General features: G+C 52.0%; 2 protein-coding genes across 6 annotated transcripts; both read left to right on the top strand.

Moving 5' to 3' along the window:
* Positions 1–1,773: 1,773 nt before the first annotated feature.
* LOC138390899 (glutathione S-transferase Mu 2) lies at positions 1,774–8,287 on the top strand. Of its 4 annotated transcripts, XM_069480852.1 has the most exons (9): positions 1,775–1,927; positions 2,176–2,251; positions 2,684–2,748; positions 3,047–3,128; positions 3,229–3,329; positions 4,278–4,373; positions 4,460–4,570; positions 7,488–7,611; positions 7,853–8,287. In XM_069480852.1, exons 1-8 carry the CDS (start codon positions 1,892–1,894, stop codon positions 7,608–7,610), a joined length of 690 nt encoding a protein of 229 aa, XP_069336953.1. In that variant the 5' UTR covers positions 1,775–1,891; the 3' UTR covers position 7,611; positions 7,853–8,287. The 4 variants fall into 4 exon arrangements, with proteins under 4 accessions (XP_069336952.1, XP_069336953.1, XP_069336955.1 ...); XM_069480851.1 differs by having other exon boundaries at positions 1,774–1,927; positions 7,488–8,287; XM_069480853.1 differs by lacking the exons at positions 7,488–7,611; positions 7,853–8,287 and adding an exon at positions 6,639–7,416 and having other exon boundaries at positions 1,813–1,927.
* A 3,683-nt stretch (positions 8,288–11,970) lies between these two features.
* Positions 11,971–17,647, top strand: LOC138390902 (glutathione S-transferase Mu 2). Of its 2 annotated transcripts, XM_069480863.1 has the most exons (8): positions 11,971–12,063; positions 12,312–12,387; positions 12,831–12,895; positions 13,195–13,276; positions 13,377–13,477; positions 14,429–14,524; positions 14,611–14,721; positions 16,720–17,647. In XM_069480863.1, exons 1-8 carry the CDS (start codon positions 12,028–12,030, stop codon positions 16,807–16,809), a joined length of 657 nt encoding a protein of 218 aa, XP_069336964.1. In that variant the 5' UTR covers positions 11,971–12,027; the 3' UTR covers positions 16,810–17,647. The 2 variants fall into 2 exon arrangements, with proteins under 2 accessions (XP_069336964.1, XP_069336965.1); XM_069480864.1 differs by lacking the exon at positions 14,611–14,721.
* The last annotated feature ends 1,698 nt before the right edge of the window (positions 17,648–19,345 follow it).

The raw sequence follows: 19,345 nt of genomic DNA, 5'->3' as shown, positions 1-19,345 counted from the left end.
CAAACCAAAATCAATTTCAAGCCAATTTATTGCACATCTCTTAGTTTTGAAATAGTGTAGTGACTTCAAAGAAGAAAGTTGGCAGGTAGGACATTGTGGAGGCTGCAACACAGATCACGGTGTGACTTCAAAGGCCATTTGAGCTACCCTGTCATACTCCAGATCACACATGGGTCAGGAGCCAGGGCCAGGGCTAGAATTTGTGGACCTGGACAGCTGAAAGTCTGCCCGCCCTGCCTGTGGTCCCCTGGCTCTACTCTGGCCATCATCCTCTGACCTCCCTCCTCAGCAGGACAGAAGTGGCCTCTCTGAGGACATGTTCTTGCACCCTCCATCACATTCCCTCTGTGACCACTGCACTCATGGTCCCTGTCCTGGTCAATGTGAGGTCCACCTAGCTGAGTGGCAGGACATTTCTGGGGGAGGGGTGTTGTGGGGAGAATCTCCGATACTCTACCTCCTTGCTCAGTCTAGGTCTTGAATTTAGGTTTAGAATGTCATCAGAAAAGAACCCAAGCTCTGTAAAATAATTTAAGGAGATTTATTCTGAAGCGAGTATGTGTGACCGTGGCCCGGAATGCCACACCCAAGAAGTTTTGAGGAAGTGGTCCAGCCGTGGTTGGTTACAGTTGGTTTTATACACTTTACGGAGACAGGAATTAATAATACATGTAAAATCATAGATCAATACATGGAAGGCATACATTGGTTTGGTCTGAAAAGGCAAGACATCTCCAAACAAGGGCATCACAGATTATAGGTTGGTTTAAAGATTCTTTGATTTGCACTTGGTTAAAGAAATGAAGCTTTGTCTAAAGGCTTGGAATGTTTTAAGTTAAGATGAGGGAGTCTATTAATCAGAGACAAGCAACCAGACCTATACCCAGACTCCAGTGATCTGTTAAGAAAAGTAATGACCTGCAGGTGTGATTTAATCTTTGTCTTGCATGGCCTTAGGCCTATTTAATGATTTATTAGCTTATTATTACAAAGAGTAACTCCACCCAGAGGGGGCACAACTGGGTGTGTCTGAGCTCCCTTCTTCTCATGGCAAGCAACTCAGCTTTAAGGTTTTTCTGGGGCCCCCTTGGCCAAGAAGGGGATCATTCAGTCAGCTGGGGGGCTTAAGATTTTATTTTAGTCCATAATAAATTGTGCCAAAATCCTAATTGGCTAATTTACATATCTTAGCCAGACGGTAGAAGGGCTCAGCCTGCAAGGGTCCCTAAAAGGCAACAAGACCGCATTTGCCTTACTGTGGCCTTTTTCCAGGTGGTCATTCTCATTCCACTGATACTATTCCTGTAAGCCATTGGCTGTCTTGGAGTATAAGCCTCAGAATAGCCTTCGAATAGGACAAAGTCCTGGTCTTCCAATGATAGGCTCCCAATTAAACTCTCGGGTTGGGGGCACCTCTTTATAGCCTACCCCGACAGCGCGGGCTTCCCAGAGCCCGCAGCAACTCGGCGGCCAAAGGCTGAGCGATGCCAGGAGAGAAGGAGAAGGGAGAAGGGCTTTGCTGTTTTAGGATCTGGCTTTCTTCCCAAGCGCCCTGCCAAAGCCCTGTCACCTAGCAGAGGTCTGGAGGGGGCGGGGCCCCTGGGCGGGGCGGGGGAAGCAGGCGAGCCTGACCCCTGCCTTTGGTTTCTGGGCGCCCAGACCTGGCTGCCAGAACACTCGGGCCTGGAGGCCACAGCAGATCGAATTCAAACTACTCGCAGCCCCTGGGGCCCGGGGACAGCGCCCCGCCTGGAGGGGGCGGGTCTCGGGGGGAGGGGCTTGCACAGACAAGACCCCAAGCCAGCCCCGCCTTTCGCCGTCCTGAATCTCTCATAAAGTCGCAGCCCAGCCTCACTGAGGCCAGTCCACCGAGTCCACCGCAACCTGCACCATGCCGATGACACTGGGTTACTGGGACATCCGCGGGGTGAGCGAGGGGCCGCCTGGGCGGTGGGGCCGCGGCGCAGGGCCGGGGAAGGGCTGGGCAGCGGGGGCGCGGGTTCTGGGGATGGTTGCTCTTCGGGGCGCGCTGGAGCTGCTGCCTGTCCCTCCCACGAGGGCCTGCGCGTGCCCGTGGGGGACAGGGGCGTGTCGGTGTCGGGTGGGGGCTCACGTGGGGCGGATAAAGTCAGGAATCGGGGTCCCTCCACCTCTGACCTGGGCCCTCCCTCCCAGCTGGCTCACGCCATCCGCCTGCTCCTGGAATACACAGACTCCAGCTATGAGGAAAAGACATACACGATGGGGGACGGTAATGGCACCCTCTTGTCCCGACCTCTGCCCAACCAGGCAACCCACGCCGTGGCCAGCTGTGGCTCCCAGTGCAGCCTCCACCTGCTGGAGCTGCAGCCTGGCCTTCCCTGAAGCCCTTTGAGGGGGCAGTCAGGCCTTCCCAGGCAGGACGCTGGGAGGGGATTGCTGGGCCTGGTGTAGGTCCAGGCAGTTGGCTGGGTCCCCGCTTAGGGTTTGCCTAAACCTTTGCAAGCCTTAGTGGGACAGAGTCCAGGGCCCTTGCAAGCATTCTTCACCCGCCCCGCCCCCCAACCTTGGAATGGGAGACTGAATAGCTCAGGTTCTAGACCCACCTGCCTCAGGGGTGTTGCCTCTGACTGCTTGGGAGGGTCCCAGGGAAGGAGGGCTGGACTCTGGGGAGGTTTGTTTTCATTCATCTTCTCCACCACAGCTCCTGACTATGACAGAAGCCAGTGGCTGAATGACAAATTCAAGCTGGGCCTGGACTTTCCCAACGTAGGTGCAGAGGAAGGGGTGGTGTTGGGGAAAGTGAAGGTGTCTCTATGTCCATGTCCTTTCCCAGCTCAGAGGTTTTGGGATCAGGTGCCTTTTTCTCCATTCCTCTCATCCCTGGCTCTCCACGCCGCCATTTCCATGATGTTCTGTGTCCCAGCTCACTCACCCATCTGACAGTATTCTTACCTAGGGCCGTGGGCAGGCACAGTGAGTGCCAGGTCTCATGTCTGCCCTTGCCTAAGAGAAGGGGATGCTGGGGAGCCTGGTGGCCCAACTGACCTCCCCGGTTGCCATCCAGCTGCCCTACTTAATCGATGGGGCTCACAAGATCACCCAGAGCAACGCCATCCTGCGCTACATTGCCCGCAAGCACAACCTATGTGAGTGGGGCTGGCTGCAGGGTGTGGGGGACAGTGGCCACCCCGCTGAGCTTGTCTTGGGTGAGATGCTGAGGGTGAGTCTCTGTTGTGTGGGTGTCAGGTGGGGAGACCGAAGAGGAGAAGATTCGTGTGGACATTTTGGAGAACCAGGCTATGGATACTCGCATGCAGCTGGTCATGGTCTGCTACAACCCTGACTTTGTGAGTCCCCTCCTCCCCCTGGTTCCAGGCAGCCAGGACTCTTGCATTCCCATCTGTACTGGACCTGTTTTCCATTAGAACTCCTTAGTACTACTCATCTTCCAGGCTATTTCCTATCCTGCTAGAGTGACCCTGAAGCCCCCAAATCATGTCAAATAAAGCCACTAATTCAATTCCCACCAATCTTAGCAGGTTGGAAATCCAGTTTCTAGACAGTAATGTTTACTTCTAGAATCCCCTCCAAGTCTGACCTCTGATCTCTGCTGTGGGCCATCTCTCCCAGGTGGTTCACCCCATCTGCTTGTTTCTGGATCACAGACTCAAACTATGAGGAAAACAAGTACAAGATGCGACAATGTAGTGGCACCCTCGTATTCGGACTTTGGCTCTACTGTTTGCCAAGTGCTGTCTTGAGAGTCTCAGGGATCCCTGTGTTTTCCTATTAGAAAGTTCAGGGTCACCAGAGAGAACTTGTGCCTCTCCCTCCTTCTTTTCAATCTGAAACTCTCCTCATTTTTTGAAAACTACTGAAATGTCCATTGCATTCTTCTGCCACCCCAGTAGGCAGAACTTTCGACTTCTTTCCCTGAGCTCTTTTCATTGTTTACTGTTGTCATCTGCCTGACATCTCAGCGCAGAGCCTGCCGGGTGCTCAGGGTTCTCCTGGGTCTGACCCACAGGAGGTTTGTTTGGGAATCAGTGGTGACAGATTCAGGGACAGTCTTAATCCTCTGTGCCTTCCCATCACCTCAGATAGGGCCTGGTAGTCAGTAGGGGCCTAATCAATGCTGATGTATTAATGGAGGGCCGGGCACTGACCCAGTTCCTGTTGTGGGGAAGACGGCTGCTCACCTGAGGCCAGGGGGGCCAGGCACAGGCCGGGGGAGGCCTGCCTCTGTGCCCGGGGCGCCGGTGTCTGAGGGTGGTGACAGCTATTCTCTGTCTCAGGAGAAACTGAAGCCCAAGTACCTGGAGGACCTCCCTGAAGTGCTGAAGCTGTACTCACAGTTCCTGGGGACACGGCCCTGGTTTGCAGGGGACAAGGTATAGGGGCAGGTGATGGGGAATGAGAGTTGTCATATTTCCTGTGTCCCACAGCTTGCAGCCCACTCACCCTTGGCCTTCTGCAGATCACCTTTGCGGATTTCCTCGCTTATGATGTCCTTGAGAGGAACCAAATATTTGAGCCCACGTGCCTGGATGCGTTCCCCAACCTGAAGGACTTCATGGCCCGTTTTCAGGTGATGCCTCCATCTTCCTCCTCTTTCACTTCCCTTTTTTTCCTCCCTCATCATGCTTTCCTCATTCTTTTGCTAAAACGGAGAATAACTAGCAGTTATTGATCACTGGCCTTATGCCAGGATGTGTGGCCATGCATGTTATATGCAGCATCTTATATCTCTTTAGTCAAATTTAAACTTTATAACATTTGCAGAAGGTCGATAGAATTATCACTTCCATTTTACAGAGAAGGAAACTGACAATGAGAGGGTAAGTCATTTGCTCAAGGTCCCAGAGCCCATCAAGGTGTGCAGGGCTCCCCCTGTTTTGTGCCTAAAGGAAAAGCCTCAGGCCCTGTCTATCCCGGGTTTCACGGCCCAGGACACTGTGGGAGCGGCAGGACATTTCAGTAGTGCGTATGAAGCTGGCATTTGTAGACAAGGTCGGATTGAGGTCCCGTACCAAAGACACACACAGTATTTATACCCAGTCTCTCCAGTGCTTTGCAGCAATTGAACATCTATCGTGGGAACTACTGAGGTCCCAGGGCTGTGGTTGGAGCTGGATTTGAGCGCACCTGTGGGTGTCCATGCTGCAGGAGTTTATCTTGAAGTGTGACGTGGTGCAGCACTTTCTTTTCCTCCCTTCCACTCTCTCACTCTTCCTTCCGGTTTCCCAGGTGTTCTAGCTGGGAGATGGGCTACAACACTTCTTTTAACTCATATTCACTGATACTCTTCTCTGAGGCACCGTGTCGGTCACAGAGGTAGATGCAGTGATAATCGCACCACCAGGAGCTGAGAACTACAGGCACACCTGCAGGTAGAGACTTGCAGGCCTGCCTCGCTGTGGTGCGTGCTAGAACCTGGGTACTGGGAGCAGAGCCCGTACCTCACCTCATGGCTAATGATCTGTCACCCATACTCAAATTGTTTGAGAGAAACAAATCATACTTTAGTACAGATTTGGGAATTTGAGGCATTAGTCCCTCAGGTTATTGTTAATCCAGAAATCTGTTTCCCTTTCCCCTCTGCTCAAGAGATCTGCTGTCTGAGCTGGTTCTCATCAGCGCTGGTTCTGGTCCAGGCCGAGTGGCCTTGGGGATTATGTAAGAGGTAGTGGGAGGGGACGGGGAAGAGAGAGCTGAGGGCTGCAGCCTGTGGCCTGCCAGGGCCTGGCCTTGGGGAACGCGCAGCCTCGGATCTCCTTGAACCTGTAGAGATTATCTGGGCACTTTATCCTGGGAGGATGGTGCACAGCGCACCTGGGTGCCAGGAGGCCTGGTCGGCTGTAGCAGGGCTAGAGGTGAGGTAGGTTGGGGCACAGTGAGATTGGTTGGGCTCAGGTACCGCGTGGAGGGGTGTGTACTTTCTGCTTACGGGGAGTGATTCAGCCTGGCCCGGTTTTCCTTTTGCTGGTCCACGGGCCCTATCCACTTCCATCCAGGTTTGCTGAGTCACTGGGTGAGCCCTGGGCTCCCCTGCAGGCCGCACAGGCATGTTCTGAGCCCCTTTGTCCTGGTAGCGGTCCCTGCTCTGTGTGCAAACCCAGGCAAGCCAAGAGCCTCCCTGTGAAATAGGAGAATGTTTGTGCAGACAGGATGTGACAGGGCCTCATTTGGGGGAGGGGGCGAAGAGGGGAATTTGTCAGAAAGAGCCAGACCTGGAGAGAGCCAGAGCCAGGCTGCTTTCCAGCCCTGTCCCACTCACTGGCTGTGTGAGCCTGAGGGAGTTGCTGAACCTCTGTGCACCTCAGTTTCCCTTCTGCTAAATGGTGATAGTAGAACCCATCCTTCGGGGTAGCTGGGTGGATTTCCTAAGCCTACATTGTACTATCTAGTGGACACAGAGCAGCCAGCACAGAGTTGGGCCTCCGTGGCTGGTAGCTCTTACTCAGGTATGCTGTCAGTTAGGTTGGAAGAGTGCCCTGAGCAGAGCTGGGGACTCTAAGAGACCAGGCGATGCTCCCGCACTTGGGCCCACGTGGAAAGGCTGTCGTGAGGGCCCTGAAGCGCTGTGCCTGCAGTGGCCGCTGCAGCCCTGGTGCGCAGCAGACCCTGAGCTCTGGCCTTATTTTTCCCCCTCTCAGGGCCTGAAGAAGATCTCTGCCTACATGAAGTCTGGCCACTACCTCCCAACGCCTGTGTACACAAAGATGGCCTTCTGGGGCAACAAGTGAGGGCCTTGTAGGGCCCGGAGATGGCAGTGAGGAGCCTGTGTTCAGCCTGCTGCCTGGGTGGACTCTCTGCACCCTGAGTTGCAGCCTTCTGGTCCCCCTGCCCTTCTCATTCCCTTCTCCTCTCCAAGGCCTCATTGGCGCTTCTTACTCCCCCCAACCCCTGTCCCGTACAGGCCCTTTGAAGCCTCAGCTTCCCACTTTCCTTCAGCAAGGTCCCCTCCCACCTTTCCCCTGCCCTGCACTCAGGCCACCCCGACTTCCTTCCTGTTAGCGGTTGTGTCTGTGCAGCTGAGCCCCGAGCTGTCCCAGCAGGGCCCGAGAATCAGCTTTGCCTGGTCCCCAGCGTGGTCCCTGCACGAGGCCTGCCCGATCCCCAGTAAAGCCCAAACACATTTGCTCTGTGTCTCGTCTCATTTCCTCCTGGCTACCAGACTGTCCAACCATCACTGCTGCTTCCAAGGGCCTGAGTGGTGACCCTGGCAGTGGCTGGGATCACGGGCATTGTGGAGGGTGTGGCGAGGTGCTTGAGACTTCTTGCTTCCATTTCTGGTGCCCTTGGAGCAGGAAGGCTGTGAAGCATGGGAAGGACACCTCTCTCCGGGCCTGGGTCTCGTTCATTCACCCAGCGTTACTGAGTCTCTCCCTGGTCACGCAGAGCCGTGTGTCTCAGGGAGGAGGGACCCTGAGGTGTGAAATCCCCAGCAGAGAGAACAGGTCGCTTTTGCCTTCCACACTGTCCACGTCCATCTCACCTGCCAGGTCTCCAGGACACAATCTCCACTGTTCCTCTCCGATGCTGTCTGGTCTTGCTGCACAGCTGTGATGAGGACCATCTTGCTGGGTTTACTCTGGTCACTCTCTCATGTTGCTGGGGACCTATGAGGTGAATGTCTTTAGTCCTTGCATAAGTGAGAGTGTGTGTATCTTGGTACACACTGACTTAATAGTCTGGCTGGGTATGGCATTGCAGGATGAAGCCCTTCAGAATTCTGATGGATTTACCCCTTGCTTTCTAGAACTGAGCATTTCTGATGAGAGGGTGGATGCCGCTCTGACTGCATCCCTTTGCCTTTTCACTTGAGAAGCTTTTTTTTTTTTTTTTTTTTTTTTTCGGTCATTCTGAGGTGTCTACGTCCAAAGCCTATGTGTGGATCTACAGGCTGATGTTTTGCTGCCTCACACCCTTCCAGGAGCGGTCTAAGCCTGGGCTGGCTCCAGCCTGATTCAGCAGCCGCACGTCTTCCTGAGCATTGCGTCCTCCTGGAATAATTCAACTCACTGTAGAGTGAGCTGGAAGGTCCTCGTAGCTCAGCAGTCCCCAGACTGTTTCCAGAAATAGTTGCTGATTTTGTGGGTCAGGCATTGAGGCAAGGCTCAGCTGGGAGAAATTATTGCAAATCAATAAAAGTCTCTTGTATCCTAGCAGATGCCGGTGGCACTTCCCGGTTGTGATAATTTAAAATGTCTCCAGGCAAATTTAAATGTCCCCTGAGAGGCAAAATCGCCTCCAGTTGAAAACCACTGGTGTAGTGGTTAGAGACTAGCATTAAAAAAAAAATAGGGTAACATAAAAAAAGATAATGTAACTCATGTAGTTAAAGTAAGTTTTCTTTGATGAAACTTTTAGTTAACATAGTATGTGTGTTTGTGTGTGTGTCCTGGATCATGTGGTAATTTTTTTTGTTAACTTTTGATAGGATATTTTGAGAAAATTGGGAAAAAGAGTACAAGGAACTCTGATATACCCCAGAACGTTAACTTTTCCACATTGGCTATCGGCTCCCTCCCCCTCCTGCCCTGTCCCCCCCGCCCCCAGCATTCTGTCTGTCTGTCTCTCCTCCCGTGCGCTGTCTGTGAGCACAACACCCGTTATAACAGAACACCACGTTCTTCTCTCTACCACGCCATTCCTGATGTTTGGCTTCAGGCTCATAAGTGACGGTAATTTGTAGTCATTCCAGCCTGTGCTGTCTTTCCTGCGTTATGTCCTTTATTCCATGCTGGTCTGTGGTGTGTGACAATTTATGTAATACATTCCTTTTTGAAAAGTTTTGAAAAATTATCTAGCAAATTCCTGAGGACCAAGCGTCCTTTTGTGTCATTTTTTTTCTTTATTATGTTATTATTACTTCATTCACAATCTTCATTTCTTTTTTTTCCTGCCAGAAACTTGATTGTACTTTACCTCTCTTAATACGTTTTCACATATTTTGGTTTGTTCCACTGGTTGTAATTAATTAACATGTAGCTGACATTTTCCCAACTGTTAGAAATCACCTGTACTGATGTTAAGTCTTCTTTCTTGGGACTGATTTTTATTACCTTGTAATTTTAGCTGTGTTTTTGCTGTTGTAGTAATGCTCTGTCAGTTGTAAACTGATTTCAGAGAATCAACACACAAGCACATGGGTGAAAGTGTCAATATTTTTCTTTTTAGTATTATTTCTTGTTTCTCATATTTTTTTATCTTGAAATTTGTTCCCATTCTACCTTCTTGAAACCCTAGATTCTTTTGCCATGTTCTTAATACCGTCAGCTTGTAGGAACATTTTTTTTCTCAATCCCAATTTGGTAGTATCTTATAGATGATGGTTTTGATTTTCTTATTTTCAGATTTAAGAAAATATTCTTTATCTTTTAACTTTCCTAAGTTTACTCAGACAATGTTTAAGAGACTTAAACATTTTCCATGAAGTAGGACACATTTTACTTTGTCTGTTGGTATTTCTTTTTGGTAAGTTGTCTTTTATTCTGAGGTCATTTGATGTAGAATTTCTGTTAATTTGCCTTGAGAGTGTGAGAGTGTGAGCAGAGGGGCTGGGAGGAAGTGTGGAATCCAGTCCAGAGGTCACATTATAGTCCCTTGACCAAATTCAACCCAATATATTTCGATTGTCCTCCACAGTATTCTTTTAAAAATGAGACCTTGTCCACATTTCGCAGTCATGAAAGAGCACACAGAAATCCAGAAGATCTGGCAACACTGGGGTTGAGTTCTGTGTGGTTACAACTGGCTACAGTCCCTGCTGCAGCCCCTCTTCCTGCTTCCCTCATCCCTGCTGCTCCCGACTGCCTGGCACAGACCCATTTCATCCATTGGGATCCTCTTGGCCCCTGTGGAGCCTGCTTTTGAGAGCCCACTGGTCTAGTCCTTCCCCTCCTGCAGAGTCCCACTCCTGCTGAAGAAGCCACCTGTGCCCTAGGCCCATCTTCCCGGCTCCTCCGAGTCCTGGCCTGAGCGTGGATTGGTCCTTTCTGCTGCACTCAACCTCTCTGCCCCTCCACTGCCTCTCAGTGTGTAAACCCAGTAAGATGGGTCCCTATTTTCAAAATCTGTCCCCTGCAGTTCCCACCTGACTTCTAGGCTCAGGCAGCCCAAGTACAATCTTCTTGGTTTGTCTTATTCAGAGTGCCTAGGACATGGTAGGATCTCAACAACTGTTTTTCCAATAAAGGAATGAACAAATGGGTGAATACTGATGTAACAATATCTATGTTTTTCAAAAGTATTATACTCATTAGTGTTAGTTTTCTAAAAAAAATCCATTTTCTCAGTGGGACCTGGATCTTTCTTAGCTTAAGATATATAAAACTCAAAATGCCAAGCCCTTAATGTGTAACAAGAACTGTAACTATTCCTAGACCAGGCACTTGTGTGTGTGTGCGTGGTGCTACTGCCTCCCTGCAGGAAAACCTGCATGGGATGCACTGTGAGTCCAGAGGCTGCTTCCTGAGCCCGGATACACGCTGGGTACCAGAGCGGGGAGTACTGCCCAGGTCTGAATGAGCGGGGAGTGTGTGCAACAGGGCTGTGTCTTGCCAGTCCCAGGGACATAGTCCCAAGCGCCCCAGTGTAGCATAGAGCTGAGGACCATCTGGCCTCTATCACCTGATAGGGGTGTGATGAAGTCTGCCTGTCCTCCTCAACCCCTAGTCCACACTATCCTGGTGGTTGAGACCTTTACTGACATACTGGGTTCATCTTCTGCAATCCTGATAAAGTGTTAGCTAATTTCCAGAACAACCATAACTTTTCTGCAGGGGAACAGCCTTGCCTTTTAACTTATAAATCCATTTCTATTTAAGGCCTACGGATCTGTTTTCCTACATGCATTGTTTCTTATAATACCTTTAAACAAACCCAAATCAACAACAGACCAATTTATTGAAATAGTGTTGTGCCTCTCAAGAAGAAAGTTGGCAGGTAGGGCATTGTGGAGGTTGTACCACAGATCACGGTGTGACTTCAAAGGCCATTTGAGCTACCCTGTCATACTCCAGATCACACACGGGTCAGGAGCCAGGGCCAGGGCTAGAATTTGTGGACCTGGACAGCTGAAGGTCTGCCCGCCCTGCCTGTGGTCCCCTGGCTCTACTCTGGCCATCATCCTCTGACCTCCCTCCTCAGCAGGACAGAAGTCTGGCCTCTCTGAGGACATGTTCTTGCACCCTCCATCACATTCCCTCTGTGACCACTGCACTCATAGTCCCTGTCCTGGTCAATGTGAGGTCCACCTAGCTGAGTGGCAGGACATTTCTTGTGAGGGAGAAGCTTGGAAGAGAACCTCAGATACCTTGCAAGGTCTGGTTCTTGAATTTAAATTAATCAATTGTGCCAAAATACTAATTAGCTGATTTATATATCTTAGCCAGATGAAAGAAGGGTTCAGCTCACAAGGGTCCCTAAAAGAAAACAGATCAATTTTTTTTTTTTTTCCTGTGGCCCTTTGGATTGCTTTGGAGGAGTATTAGGCCTCGAGTAGCTTTCAGATTGGACTAAACCCTGGTCTTCCAGTGATAGACTCCGAATCAAACTCTCGGGTTGGGGGCATCTCTTTATAGCCTACCCCGACAGCCCGGGCTTCCCAGAGCCCGCAGCAACTCGGCGGCCAAGAGGCTGAGCGATGCCAGGAGAGAAGGAGAAGGGAGAAGGGAGAAGAGCTTTGCTGTTTTAGGATCTGGCTTTCCTCCCAGGTGCACTGCCAACGCCCTGTCACCTAGCAGACGACTGATGGGGCCCTGGCTGTGCTGGGCGGGGCTGGGGAAGCAGGGGAGCCCGACCACTGATTTGGCTTCTGGGCCTGCAGAGCTGGCTGCCCAAAGCCTGGGGCCTGGAGGCGACAGCGGCTGGAACTCGCAGCCAATGGGGTCCCGGGACGGCGCTTCCGCCTCAAGGCGGGGCGGCTCTTGGGGGGGGCGGGGGGCGAGCCGGCCCCGCCTTTCGCCGCCCTGAATCTCATAAAGTCGCCGCCCAGTCCTGCTGTGAGGCCCATCCACCGAGTCCACGGCAACCTGCACCATGCCGATGACACTGGGTTACTGGGACATCCGCGGGGTGAGCGAGGGGCCGCCTGGGCGGTGGGGCCGCGGCGCAGGGCCGGGGAAGGGCTGGGCAGCGGGGGAGCGGCTTCTGGGGATGGTTGCTCTTCGGGACCCGCTGGAGCTGCTGCCTGTCCCTTCCACGAGGGCCTGCGCGGGCCCGTGGGGGACAGGGGCGTGTCGGTGTCGGGTGGGGGCTCACGTGGGGCGGATAAAGTCAGAAATCAGAGTCCCTCCACCTCTGACCTGGGCCCTCCCTCCCAGCTGGCTCACGCCATCCGCCTACTCCTGGAATACACAGACTCCAGCTATGAGGAAAAGATGTACACGATCGGGGACGGTAATGGCACCTTGTTGTCCCGACTTCTGCCCAACTCTGACTGAGTTGGTACCAGGCAGCCCACGCCATGGCCACCTGTGGCTCCCTGTGCAGCCTCCACCTGCTGGAGCTGCAGCCTGGCCTTCCGTGAAGCCCTTTGAGGGGGCAGTCAGGCCTTCCCAGGCAGGACGCTGGGAGGGGATTGCTGGGCCTGGTGTAGGCAGTTGGCTGGGTCCCCGCTTAGGGTTTGCCTAAACCTTTGCAAGCCTTAGTGGGACAGAGTCCAGGGCCCTTGCAAGCATTCTTCACCCGCCCCGCCCCCCAACCTTGGAATGGGAGACTGAATGGCTCAGGTTCTAGACCCACCTGCCTCAGGGCTGTTGCCTCTGACTGCTTGGGAGGGTCCCAGGGAAGGAGGGCTGGACTCTGGGGAGGTTTGTTTTCACTCATCTTCTCCACCACAGCTCCCGACTATGACAGAAGCCAGTGGCTGAATGACAAATTCAAGCTGGGCCTGGACTTTCCCAACGTAGGTGCAGAGGAAGGGGTGGTTTGGGGGAAAGTGAAGGTGTCTCTATGTCCATGTCCTTTCCCAGCTCAGAGGTTTTGGGATCAGGTGCCTTTTTCTCCATTCCTCTTATCCCCGGCTCTCCACGCCGCCATTTCCATGATGTTCTGTGTCCCAGCTCACTCACCCATCTGACAGTATTCTTACCTAGGGCCGTGGGCAGGCACAGTGAGTGCCAGGTCTCATGTCTGCCCTTGCCTAAGAGAAGGGGATGCTGGGGAGCCTGGTGGCCCAACTGACCTCCCCGGTTGCCCATCCAGCTTCCCTACTTAATCGATGGGGCTCACAAGATCACCCAGAGCAACGCCATCCTGCGCTACATTGCCCGCAAGCACAACCTGTGTGAGTGGGGCCGGCTGCAGGGTGTGGGGGACAGTGGCCACTCCGCTGGGCTTGTCTTGGGTGAGATGCTGAGGGTGAGTCTCTGTTGTGTGGGTGTCAGGTGGGGAGACCGAAGAGGAGAAGATTCGTGTGGACATTTTGGAGAACCAGGCTATGGATACTCGCATGCAGCTGGCCACGGTCTGCTACAGCCCTGACTTTGTGAGTCCCCTGGTACCCCTGGTTCCAGGCAGCCAGGACTCTTGCATTCCCATCTATACGAGACCTGTTTTCCATTAGAACTCCTTAGTACTACTCATCTTCCAGGCTATTTCCTATCCTGCTGCTAGAGTGACCCTGAAGCCCCCAAATCATGTCAAATAAAGCCACTAATTCAATTCCCACCAATCTTAGCAGGTTGGAAATCCAGTTTCTAGACAGTAATGTTTACTTCTAGAATCCCCTCCAAGTCTGACCTCTGATCTCTGCTGTGGGCCATCTCTCCCAGGTGGTTCACCCCATCTGCCTACTTCTGAATCACAGACTCAAACTATGAGGAAAACAAGTACAAGATGCGACAATGTAGTGGCACCCTCGTATTCGGACTTTGGCTCTACTGTTTGCCAAGTGCTGTCTTGACGGTCTCAGGGATCCCTGTGTTTTCCTATTAGAAAGTTCAGGGTCACCAGAGAGAACTTGTGCCTCTCCCTCCTTCTTTTCAATCTGAAACTCTCCTCGTTTTTTGAAAACTACTGAAATGTCCATTGCATTCTTCTGCCTCCCCAGTAGGTAGAACTTTCGACTTCTTTCCCTGAGCTCTTTTCATTGTTTACTGTTGTCATCTGCCTGACATCTCAGCGCAGAGCCTGCCGGGTGCTCAGGGTGCTCCTGGGTCTGACCCACAGGAGGTTTGTTTGGGAATCAGTGGTGACAGATTCAGGGACAGTCTTAATCCTCTCTGCCTTCCCATCACCTCAGATAGGGCCTGGTAGTCAGTAGGGGCCTAATCAATGCTGATGTATTAATGGAGGGCCAGGCACTGACCCAGTTCCTGTTGTGGGGAAGATGGCTGCTCACCTGAGGCCAGGGGGGCCACACACAGCCCTGGGGAGGCCTGCCTCTGTGCCCAGGGCGCTGGTGTCTGAGGGTGGTGACAGCTGTTCTCTGTCTCAGGAGAAACTGAAGCCCGAGTGCTTAGAGGGAATCCCTGAAAAGATGAAGCTGTACTCACAGTTCCTGGGGACACGGCCCTGGTTTGCAGGGGACAAGGTAAAGGAGCAGGCAATGGGTAAGGAGAGTTGTCATATTTCCACTGTCCCGAAGCTTCGAGCCCACTCACCCTTGGCCTTCTGCAGATCACCTTTGTGGATTTCCTCGCCTACGATGTCCTTGACCTGCACCGTATATTTGAGCCCAAGTGCCTGGACGCGTTCCCCACCCTGAAGGACTTCATGGCCCGTTTTGAGGTGATAACCCCATCTTCCTCCTCTTTGGTGTCCCTTATGCCTTTGTCCTCCTTTGTGATGCTTTCCTAGTCCTGGAGCTAAAGAAAGAATAGCCAGCATTTATTGAGCACTGGCGTCACGCCAGGACCTGTGCTCAGCATATTACATCCATGGTGTCAAATTTAAACAGTGTAACATTCCCACAGGGCCGGTAGAGTTATCACTCCCATTTTACAGATAAGGAAACTGAGAATGAGAGAGTAAGTCATTTCCTCAAGGTCCCAGAGCTAACCACGGGTGTGGGGGGCTCCCTGTCAGCCTCTGGCTTCTATAGGCGGCAGTCAGGGCTCCCCCTTTTTTGTGCCAAAAGGAAAAGCCTCAGGCCCTGTGTTCCCTGGGTCTGACAGCCCAGGACACTGTGGAAGGGGCAGAACATCTCGGGAGTGTGTATGTATCTGGCATTTGTAGGACTGACACAAGGTAGCATTGAGGTCCCGTACCCAAGACACAGACAATATCCATACCTCGTCTCCAGAAAGCTTTGCTCCCATTGGACCCTCATCTGGGGAACACTGAGACCCAGGGCTGTCTTGTTGCTGGATGTGAGTGCCTATGTGGGTGCCCTGTCGAAGGAGTTTATCTTGAGGTGTCCTCTCTCCTCCGATATTCCGGGTGCTCTATCTGTGAGAAGGGAATCGTGCTCATTTTAGCCCGTGTTGACTGGTCTTGTCTGTACCAGGCAGGTGTCAGGCACAGTGGAGATGCAGAGACGACCACTGCAGTGTGGAAGGGAGTGCAGTGGGGAACTGCTGGCACCCCAGACTGTGAGGTGCCAGTTGTACCAACCGGGTGGACCTCAGGGAAGATCCTCTGTTACCTGTAGTCAACTAGTTTGAGAGCAACAAATCCTACTTTCGTACAGATTAGGGGATTGAGGCAGTAGTCCAACAGGTTTTCAGCACAGAATGTGTTTTCCTTTTCCCTCCACTGAAAAGATCTGCTGTCTGAGCCGGTTCTCATCAGCGCTGGTTCTGGTCCAGGCTGAGTGGCCTTGGGGATTATGTAAGAGGTAGTGGGAGGGGACGGGGAAGAGAGAGCTGAGGGCTTCAGCCTGTGGCCTGCCAAGGCCTGGCCTTGGGGAACGTGCAGCCCGGATCTCCTTGAACCTGTAGAAATCATCTGGGCACTTTATCCTGGGAGGATGGTGCACAGCGCACCTGGGTGCCAGGAGGCCTGGTCGGCTGTAGCAGGGCTAGAGGTGAGGTAGGTTGGGGCACAGTGAGATTGGGCTCAGGTACCGCGTGGAGGGGTGTGTACTTTTGCTTACGGGGAGTGATTCAGCCTGGCCCAGTTTTCCTTTTGCTGGTCCAGGGCCCCTATCCACTTCCATCCAGGTTTGCTGAGTCACTGGGTGAGCCCTGGGCTCCCCTGCAGGCCGCACAGGCATGTTCTGAGCCCCTTTGTCCTGGTAGCGGTCGCTGCTCTGTGTGCAAACCCAGGCAAGCCAAGAGCCTCCCTGTGAAATAGGAGAATGTTTGAGCAGATAGGGTGTGACCGGACCTCCCCTGGGAGAGTGGGAGGAGAGGAATTTGGCAGAAGGCCCAGAACTGGAGCCAGGAAGAGCCAGGCTATGTGCAGTGTTGCCCCACTTACTAGCTGTGCACGTGTGAGGGGGTTGCTGAGCCTTGTGTACCTTCTGGTGAATGGTGATAGTAGAGCCAAACTTGCAGGGTAGCTGGGTGGATTTCCTTAGCCTGCCTTGGAGTACCTAGCGGACACAGAGCTCCCAGCACAGAGTAGGGCCTCCATGGGTGGTAGCTCTTACTCAGGTATGCCGTCAGTTAGGTTGGAAGAGTGCCCTGAGCAGAGCTGGGGACCAAAGAGACCAGGTGATGCTCCCGCACTTGGGCCCACGTGGAAAGGCTGTCGTGAGGGCCCTGAAGCGCTGTGCCTGCAGTGGCCGCTGCAGCCCTGGTGCGCAGCAGACCCTGAGCTCTGGCTTTATTTTCCCCCCCTCAGGGCCTGAAGAAGATCTCTGCCTACATGAAGTCCGGCCGCTTCCTCCGAGGACCTCTGTTTGGAAAGATGGCCCTATGGGGCAACAAATAGCGCCCTGTGGTGCCAGGGGACGGGGGATTCAGCCAGCGCCGAGCCTGCCGCCTGGGGCCTTGGAGAACAGCCAGATTAGATTCCCTAAACACCCCTCCACCAGCCTTTTTGTTCCTTTGTTTTTCTTTCCACTCTTTTCTCCTCCCCAGGGACTTATTGGTGCCTTTTGTTCTAACTGGACCTCAGCCCATACAGGCTCTTTACAGCTTCACCTCCATGCTTTCCTTCCTGAAAGTCCCCCTGCTAACGTCACCTGTCCCTGTACTAACGCCAAGCTGACCTTCTTTCTCATCAGTGCTTGTCTCTGCTCTCAGAAGCCAGAACGGACCCCGAGATCCCCAGCTCTGCCCCGAGAGGCCAGTCCTGCCCGGTGTGCAGGCCCTGCTCCCCAGCTAGGTTCCCGTCGCAGCCCTGTCCAATGCCCAATAAAGCCTGAACACTCCTGCTGCGTCTTCTCTGACTCCCTCCGCTCCCTGGACGCAGGACTGACTGTGTAGGGGTTATGGGTCGTGTTCTTTTGTGTTCCGTTGTCCGCAGCAAGGGCTGCGAGGCTGGGGTGTGTGTGGTGTGGATGGTGAGGCAGGTTCATAAGGTTCCTTGGTCATTTCTGTCCCTTATCCATATCCCTCTGTTCCTCACCAGGGGGATTTTTACAGCAGGGCGCCCCTTCTGTGCCTGGATTCCCCGCGCATTCAGCGTCTGGAATGCCCCCCGTGGGCCAGGTGGAACTGTGTGTTGTGGTTCAGAGACGTGCTCGGCTCCTGGGGTAGCGGCTGAGCAGTCCCCAGGTGGAATATCTTCTCTCCCCCTCTCCCGAAAGCTTTCCCTGATCCAGACATCCCTCGTCGCAACATTTCTCAGTGAAATACATCCCACTGTGTTGTATTGAAAAGTTTTGCTGTACTTGTTTTTCACCCAACTTCATCATAAATTCACTGAAGAGAGGATCCATGTCTTACTGGGGTTTTTAATCTCCATATCTGTCAGAGCACCTGACATACAGTAAGTGTTCCATAAGTTTGGAAATTTGAAAGAATTCTCTCTAGGGAAGACTCTGCCAACATTTACAGTCGCGATTGGGATTTAGAGACCTGGATATAGTTATCTTAACCAGAGATATAGAATGACATTCTGAAGATTTTGGGTGTACAGGTCTTGGAAATGAGCCAGTCTCTCTATATCTTGAGCATTTAATAGGTGCTGGCTGTCTTTGAAGAGCTGCAGCTGAGATGGGAAAGCCTGGTTTGCTGGGCCGCAGTGTAGCAGTCTGTGTGGTCAGAAGGTGTTGTGGGCATTTGATATTGCCACCCACAAAGGAGCAGGTCTCACTGGATACCCGTCTGATGAGCAGGTTCCTCCAACAGTGCCTGGACAGTGGAGCAGCCTGAGACTCGGCCCAGAGCAGGGTGAAGATTTGAGGAGAGTCTTGTGGAGCTTTTGTCCAGATGACCACTGCCTACGCCTGCGCTCCCTGCAGTCCAAAGGCAGAATGTTAAAGGCCGTTAAGAAGTAAATGACTGGCCGGGTGCGGTGGCTCACGCCTGTAATCCTAGCACTCTGGGAGGCCAAGGCGGGTGGATCGCTCGAGGTCAGGAGTTCGAGACCAGCCTGAGCAAGAGTGAGACCCCCGTCTCTACTAAAAATAGAAAGAAATTATATGGACAACTAAAATATATATATACAAAAAATTAGCCGGGCATGGTGGCGCATGCCTGTATCCCAGCTACTCGGGAGGCTGAGGCAGTAGGATCCCTTAAGCCCAGGAGTTTGAGGTTGCTGTGAGCTAGGCTGACGCCACGGCACTCACTCTAGCCCGGGCAACAGAGTGAGACTCTGTCTCAAAAAAAAAAAAAAAAAAAAAGAAGTAAATGACTGATTTAAAAAGATAAAACTATAAACTATAAAAGATAAAACTTTGTCAACAGATGAATGGATAAATAAAATGTGGTAAATATGTACAAAAGAATATCATTCAGCCTTCAGAAAGGAAAGAAATTCTGACATCTGCTAAAACATGGATGAACCATGAGGACATTATGCAAAATGAAATAAGCCAGTCAGAAAAACACAAAAACTTTATGATTCCACTTAGAGGTAGTTAGTCAAAATGATCTAGACTAAAAGTAGAGTGCTGCCTGTTGGGCCAGAGGAAGAGGGTGCTGTGGTTTTAAGGAGTAAAGAGTTCCAGTTTTACCAGATGAAAAGAGGAATGGAGATCCATGGTGGCGATGGTTGCACAATGTTACAAATATATTTAATATCACTGAATTGTTAAAACAGTTAAGATGGTAAATTGTATGCTATGTGTATTTTAGTACAATAAAAATAAATAAAAAACAAAGCAGAACAAAAAACAGCAGGTGGCTATAGTTTCCTGACTCCTGATCTAGAAGCTCAAATTGAAACGGCGTAGTTATAGTAAAGGTAAAATATTTGAAATTTAAAAGGTGATTAATTATCAAAGAACTCCCCCGAAATAACTCAATCCTTAAGAAAGAGAACAGACACAGTAAACAAGGACAGTTGCAAATGAAAA

The sequence above is a fragment of the Eulemur rufifrons genome, chromosome 8, assembly GCF_041146395.1.
Source record: "Eulemur rufifrons isolate Redbay chromosome 8, OSU_ERuf_1, whole genome shotgun sequence".
NCBI classification, from domain to species: Eukaryota; Metazoa; Chordata; class Mammalia; order Primates; family Lemuridae; genus Eulemur; species Eulemur rufifrons.
Note: the sequence above shows the minus strand (reverse complement) of the source record. Positions and strands in the feature narration are given on the sequence as shown.